This window comes from Rhincodon typus, unplaced genomic scaffold, assembly GCF_021869965.1.
Source record: "Rhincodon typus isolate 14 unplaced genomic scaffold, sRhiTyp1.1 hic_rhity00004450, whole genome shotgun sequence".
In the NCBI taxonomy this organism is placed as follows: Eukaryota; Metazoa; Chordata; class Chondrichthyes; order Orectolobiformes; family Rhincodontidae; genus Rhincodon; species Rhincodon typus.
The window spans coordinates 1-7,763 of NW_025970088.1; the positions used below are offsets into that span (position 1 = coordinate 1).

Genomic DNA, 7,763 nt, shown 5'->3' on the forward strand with positions numbered 1-7,763 from the left:
CTCTGTACCTAAAATCACTGGGTTAATTGTTGACCTGAAACATTTCAAATTTTGTCTTAACAAACAAGATTGATGACTTTTGTTAGCCTTTCTTTAATTAGGGATATCTGGAGGGGAGGAGTTCAGGATGAGGAGCCAGAATATTAATAAAGAAAGAGCTAGCTCATTAAAAATTAAATTCGGAGACAACCTTTGTGTTGAGAGGATGGTGGAAGTTTGTAAGTTACTTTTACAAATGGTGTGTGATGTCTGGTCAGTTAGTGCATTTAAAATTAAGATTGATAAACTTTTGTTAATCAAAGGGATTAAAATGGGTCAAAGGTGGGTTTATGGAGTTAGGGTCACAGATCAGTCACAATCTAACTGAATTATAGTACAAACTAGAGGGGCTGAAGGGCCTCCTCCTGTTCCTATGTACATTTGGAAATTAAGACGTTTAGAAAAATTGATTTTTCTCTCTGCCTGAACACAAACATGTGATTTCACTGATTTACTGCTTCAGCAAGTTTCCTGCAGCATCACAAACTTTCCTTTCCAATTGGTTGAGAGTTCCCGGTATTTCAAATATGCTTCAGTAAACACTTACCAGTCCGTTCAGCGATTTGAAAATGCAAGCCAGTGTTTTCTGAAGGTGCTTTTGGAACAGCCTGAGCTGGCAGCAAAATCTACCCTTTAAATCATTTAACTTTGTAAACTTTTCAAACCTGTAAAATAAACTCAGTGACAGAAAGACTGGGGAAATAAAGCCAAACCCATAAAGAGCAGTAGTTAACCTCGAGCTGGTGTGTGGAAATATGAATAGAGTCCGGTAACTGGTTTGCTCTGTTGTGCAGTGCTCAACTACATGTGGAATGGGAGCGATATGGAGAACAGTACATTGCAGTACAGGCTCAGACAATGACTGCAACAGGACCAAGAGGCCAGTTCCAGCTCGAAGGTGCTACATCCGACCTTGCTCAGCATGGCGTGTGGGCAACTGGAGCAAAGTAAGTCTCTCATTTCCTTTCAGTACCTCCAATTTCATGCAAAGTGGGACATGGGATCATTCATATGATGGACCTAACAATATCCATTGAAAAAATCCAGTATCACAACTCCATTAGGGCAAATTCCTTGCTTCTTTGCTGGAGCAGCTGGTTTTCAAAATGCTGTAGGACTGTCAGGCTTTAATGTGTTAAATTTTGGTGTATAGTACTGCAGTATAGCTGAATAAAGATACATTTTGTCAAAGAATTTTCAACGTGTCAGTACAAGAATACCAATTTATCAGAAAAAAATACATTTATACCACATGAGGGGAAAGTACCAATTGGTTGATGAATGGCCATTGATTTCGAGAGTCATTACTGTATAGAAAGCGCTAATTAGTGACGATTGACAGTTCATTGCCAGACATGTTTAAACATTAAAACAAGCAAGTTGCCTCTGATTGGTCAGATAATTTGTCATGTTGAAACAGGCACAATGTGTGTGCATATTCTTTCTGCCTGCAAGAACAGAGTCCTGCGTATGAATATAAATAGCTTACATTCACGCAAGTGTGCCACCTTGCAGTCCCAACAGACAATCCTCAAAAGATCATAATTTTTTGCACCCTCATGATAATCCAGCAAACATCGTCCAATTGCAGAATCAGCTCTAATGTTGGACACTGTTTCAAGCTTTGTAAACTTAGGCTGGTTGAGTACAGGGAATACTCTATTTGCTGCAAACAGCTGTTTGATATGATCTGCCAGCCTTTGGGAAAAAAGGCCTATATACCTGGCATCACACTGGCACCTAGCCCCAGCATGCATTGTTTGAACAATTGTAATTCAGTAAGGGTGTCACAGAATGCCAAGTCCACATGGCTTTTGCTATCCATGGTTCTCTCTTAACAACATCAGATTATGTTAAGTTATGGTCCCTGACTTTGTGTAAAGTAAATTTGAAACTAATCCTTTTCAAGGAAAATGATTTTGCAGTTACTGTTGTTAAAAAGCTGTTACTTATGTATAAATAGTCAGGTAGGGAATGTCCTAACCTTCCAGCTCTCTGTACCGCCCTTCACTGGCTTTGTTTTCCAGTCTGAAGGTGCATTTCTTTTAGTTTAAAATAACTCAGGTTCTAATCAAAAAAATTAAACTTTTTTTATGTGGTTAATGCCCCATCCAAAACCTCATCCTGATTCAGGGTGAGGAATTCTTCCCTTGGACAATTTGGACAAAGCTGTTGTCTGGTTCATCATTAATTAGTTTTCCAGATACCTACCACCAAGATATTGGAGGTTTCTGTAGATGGCCACTGTTGCCTCCATGCTGTGAGTTTTCCACAATCAGGGAGTTTTACCAGATGTGACAATACTTATGTTATCTCCCATAACACAGAAAAATGGGTGTGGATATTGTATTTAAAAATTCAACAGATATTTATTTCAACTATTGTGTGCAAACGTTATATTTTTAAGGCACCTAAATGCATTGTTAATGTAAAGGGCTATTATGGTGGACCAGAGGAGCATGCTTCCAGTAGAGGCAACGCTTCAGGTAACTTTAATGTTGTGATGATATCATGGGCAGTCTCTTAGGGTATACTGACACATTGGCAATGAAGCTTAACACATAAACAGAGACCATCTCCAAAACACCATAAGATTCTCCATCTCACTGTAACACCCTTCATTACACTGTAACATCATTACAGTGTAGGACCCTCCATTACACTATATCAACCTGCATTACATGATAGCATCCTCCAGTATACTGTAACCACCTCCAGTGCATGGTGGTACCCTCCATTACACCTATTGTCTTGCATTGTAAGACCCTCCATGACAATGTCACAATCTTCACTGCACTTCTAATGTCCCCGACTGAACAGTCAATCCTCCGTGTGTTATACGCACCCTAGCTCCCTGCTGTATTGTAACACACATTCTGTGGACTAGATTTGTATTCCTATACATATAAAAGATTGGGATGCTCCAAGTGGTATCTTTAAGATGATTAAAGGGTTTGATGGGAAGAAATTATTTCTTTTAGCAGGGGAGATGTAAGTGGATACACTGTAGGATAAAGGTGCATCACCTTAGAATTAGAAAAGGCTATTCCATTGTGATGTGAGGAAGCAGCACCTCACTCTGTAAGTCGTGCAAATCTGAAACAGTTTCACTCCCAGAAAGATGTTGAGGCTGCTGGTCAATTAACATTTAAAAGGTGAGGTTGAAAAGATTTATGAACCAGATCATTTTGACCCTCCACAATACTTAAATCTCAACTTCACTACTTTACCTTCCCAAGGGTATCATTGGAGCGCACGCATAATTTCTAGCAAATCTGTGATTGTTCACCTCAGACTAAAAGCTGAGGAGACAGCAGCTGTCTCTGGCAGGGCATTCTGTTTCTCTGAACAGAATGCAAAGGTTAATTAGCTGTCAGGTTTGGCAGCATCCCACAGGAGCAGCTGTAACTCGCACTCATCAAACCAGTTCCTGATTCCTCCGCTGTCTCGTTGCGTCCTTACTATGAATTCTGGTCTTTGAGCTTTCTAATCGTGCTCATATTATTTTGTGAGTTTCAAAACTCTGTGGTCTTTTTACCACTGCAATCTCCCGACTCTTGCAGAGTTTCAGCTCCACAGATGCAGGGGACACAAATTTTAAAAAGAAGGGGGTTGCCACTTCAGTCCAAGATTAGAAGATTTTCTTTTCCTCAGAGGAAGCTCAGTCATTGAGTCTGTTTAAGGGAGAGACAGATCAATTTCTGATTCCTGTTTGTGTACAGAGTTATAGGAGTGGGGTGAGTAAAAGGCATTGAAATCTTCAGAGGATAGACTCAATGGGCTGAATGGCTTGCTGCTATTCCTATGTTTCTATGTAGGAGAATGTCTAGAACCTCACTCAGGTAGTTAGTCTTCATCTCCATGTCTCCAGTGTCTGTTTGACCAACATCCTAGCCCTTGTCCTCAGCCCTCACGAGAGGCTCTTGGGGGCGGTGGGGATTACTCATATGTGAGATGTGGGTGTCACTGGCAGGGCCAGCATTTATTGCCCGTCCCTAGTTGCCCCTTGAGAAGATGGTGGTGAGCTTCCTTCTTGAACTGCTGCAGTCCATGTGCTGTAAGTAGACTTACAATGCTGTTAGGGAGGGAGGATGACCCAGCGACTGTGAAGAAACAGCAATATATTTTCAAGTCAGGATGATGAGTGGCTTGGAGGGCAACTTGCAGGGGGTGGTGTTCTCATGTATCTGCTGCCCTTATCCTCCTAGATGGAAGGGGTCACAGATTTGGAAAGTGCTGTCTAAACTTTGTGACCTGCCATTGTATATCGATGCTGCTGAGAGTAAATGTTTCATTTGGATGAGTGCTACATTTACAATATTTACAAGAATGGTTTTAGGGGAGAAAACCTTTGGTTATCAAGATAGATGGAATAATTTGGGACTGTTCTTTTAGAGAAGAAAGCTAAGAGGAGAACTCATTAAAGTTTTCAAAACATGATTTAGCTGGACTTGGGGGAAGCTGTTCCTGCTCATTAAAGAGAAATGAACGTGAGTACATAGATTTAAAGTGATGTACAACTGAAGCAAGTGTGATATGAGGAAAAGATTTCTCGCACAGCGGGTCTGGGACTGCATTGTTTGGAAATGTAATGGATGCAGGCTGAATTGGGACATTCAATTTGGATAGAAATGCTGTGCAGGGAGATAGGGAAAAGGCAGGAGATTGGCACAAGTGGATAGAACTGGAGTAGTCACGGTGGGCTGAATGACCTCCTTCAGTCCTGTAACAATTCTGTGATTGCATCTGGTTACAGCTGATTTTGTTTAAACTGTGATCTGGAGGTTTATGCCCTGCACATGTTTCAGTGTGAGGAAGAAAGCTGAATTGCTGAATGCCATTTAATATTTAACAAAAATCTGAAAGAAATGCAGATGCTGGAAATCAGAACCAAACAGAAATTGCTGGAAAAACTCAGCAGGTTTAGCAACATTTGTGGACAGAATGCAGAGTTTAAACATTGAACATATAACCATTTAACGTTTAACATACCATTGAACATTTCGTTGTTACGTCCAGGATATTTTAATCATGGCACCCTCACCTCCCCACCCCCACCATTTGTTACTTTACCTTTGGTTCTCTGTTTGCCCTAATAGCAGCCCAACCTCTTAGTTGCTCTCTATGGCCCAGTGTGCAGCACCATGGGATGCAGCAATTAAGTGTTCTCTCCTTGTTTTCTTCTTTTCTGGAATGATATCTAATCCTTTATTTAACCCCTTCCTGACTGAGCAGAGCACAACTTCAAATCTATAACATTCCTTGCAATGAATCAAATTTTCCCAACTATTCCTATACGGATTCTGTAAATGAAGACAGTTTTAGTATGGAAGGGCAAAATGTGTACGCTCAGGCTTGGGGAGCCGAAGGGGCTGTTTCTATGCTGTATTGTTCTTTGTTTATGTAAAATTGCAATGGATCAAACTCTTTCCCAGTCACTTATATTGAATTTTTGATCTAAGCATTTAGACAAACATAAACACAAATCCTCCTCCTTCAAACAAAAACTATTCCCTAACTATTAGTACAAAACATTTAATGTCGTAAATTTTGTCAACTTCTGCCAAATCTAATTATAGTTGTTTGAAAAGTTGCAAAGTCTTGTTTTCTAATTTCAATATAAGGCCCAAGTTAATAATTGCATGGATGTGAGGACGAGATCTGAATATTGGCTGCTCCTTTCAACTACAAACAACCTCATCCAAGAGGATTTTTTCCCAGGGGATTAATTATGTGATTGTTTGGATTTATGTCTTGTAAATGTTTTGGCTCAGCGTTAGTTGTGGTGAATTGTAGTATTCTACAGTCACTGGTCACAGCTTGCTCCAAAAATTAAGTCTTCTTTATTTCAATCACGTCACGTATTTCCCTAACTAGTTTTAGTCATTTTCCTACTGTGCACTGTTCCCTGGACAAGGGAGTTCTGTAATAAATCATTGGTTACATTTCAGGTGGAGAATTGTGTCTAATTTTGGACATTGCTCAGAGGAAGGGTGAGGTGGCCTTGGAGAGAATGTGGAGGAATTTAATTCGAACAGTAACAGGGACCTTGGGTCTTTGATTATGTGGAGAGGCTGTGATCATTCACCTTAGGAGGTGAAGGAGGGATTTAACAGACATGTTCAAAATCATGTGAAGTTTTGTTTGTATGAACAGCTTCCTCTGGCATAAGGGACAGTAACCAGAGGGCAAGGTTTAAGGTGATTTGTGATAGAGCAGAAAGCAAGAGGAAGAGAATTTAATTTGCCCAGTGAGTTGTTACACTTAAAAGTGCATTGCCTGAGAGAGTGGTTGAAGCAGATTTAATAGTAATTTAAGGGAATTGGAAATATATTTATATTCGTATATATGATATATGGGATGTCAGTTAGCTAGGTGAGTAAGTGTATGGTGTAGAATAAATTTATCAGCATAGGTTCAATCCCTGTGTTCACTGTGATAACTCATGAAGACCCTGCCTCCTCACATAACCCCATGTTTGTGCAGTAGTTCTCTCACTCTGTGTTAGCTCCATTGTCTCTATCTAATTTAGAGAGATGCCTATGGTCATTTGTGACTCGTTACCTACTGACATCGTTTCTATAATTAGACTTGCAGGGCTGTGGGGAAGGAGCAGGGGTTGGAAATGTATAAGGTCCTGAGCGGGGAAGATGATTGTTCCTTTTGTGGGAGAATCCAGGACTAGGGGTCAGTGCTTTCAAATAAGGGGTCACCCATTTAAAACAGAGCTGAGATGTTTTTCTTAGACAGTTGTTAGTCTTTGGATCTCTCATCCTTGGAAGGGTGGCGGAAGCAGACTCTGCCTACATTTAAGACAAAGGCAGATAGAATCTTGATAAGCAAGGAGCTGTAAGGTTATAGGGGATAGGCTGGAAGTGATCACATCTGCTCTGATCTTATAGAATGATGGAGTAGGCTCAAGGGACCAATTGGCCTACTCCTCCTAATTTGTGTATATGTATAGGTCTCATTGGACAGCTTTTTCAAAGAGCCAGCAGGGGTATGCTAGGCCAAATGGCCTCCCCTTCATATGTTGATATGTTGCACTATTGTTCTGCTTCAAACATAGTCACACTGAACGTGGCATTGACAGTGATGTTTTGCGAGTCCGTTTCTGACCTCCATGTTGACAGATTGTTAATTATGTCCCTCAGTGCTCCAGGAACTGTGGAGGTGGGGTGAAGAAACGGGATGTCCACTGCATTGATATCAGGGAGAGAAGACATCTGAGACCATTCCACTGCCAGTCCGTCCTCAACAAGCCCCCGACCAGCCTCGCCTGCAATTCCAAGCCTTGTATGGACTGGTACATATCAGCCTGGGGAGAAGTAAGTCAACAGCAAGCCAGCACTAAGGAAAGAAAGACTTACATTTCAATAGCACCTTTGACAATCGCATAACGTTCCGAAGTATATTACAGCCAATTAAATCGTTTTTGAAATGTAATGCAGGCACACATCCAGAATCTTTCAGCAGCAATATAATAATAATAATAATACTCACCATCAGTTTTAATGACGTAGGGAAGACAGGTAAATATACAGCAAACTTTGTTTTAATTGGCACCTTATCAACTGGCACTCTTGATAGACCAGCGAAAATTTTGTACAGAGATAGCAGGAACTGCAGATGCTGGAGAATCTGAGATAACAAGGTGCAGAGCTGGATGAATACAGCAGGCCAAGCAGCATCAGAGGAGCAGGAAGGCTGACGTTTCAGAAATC

At 40.8% G+C, this 7,763-nt stretch overlaps 1 protein-coding gene across 1 annotated transcript in view; it reads left to right on the forward strand.

Moving 5' to 3' along the window:
* Positions 1 to 833: 833 nt before the first annotated feature.
* Positions 834 to 7,763, forward strand: part of LOC125481946 (A disintegrin and metalloproteinase with thrombospondin motifs 7-like) — a gene marked incomplete at both ends in the record, with an annotated part of 8,926 nt that continues 1,996 nt past the window's right edge. The window contains 2 exons of the mRNA XM_048593899.1: positions 834 to 986; positions 7,194 to 7,367. Coding sequence (XP_048449856.1) covers positions 834 to 986; positions 7,194 to 7,367 — 327 coding nt within the window. The remainder of the gene's footprint in view (positions 987 to 7,193; positions 7,368 to 7,763) is intronic.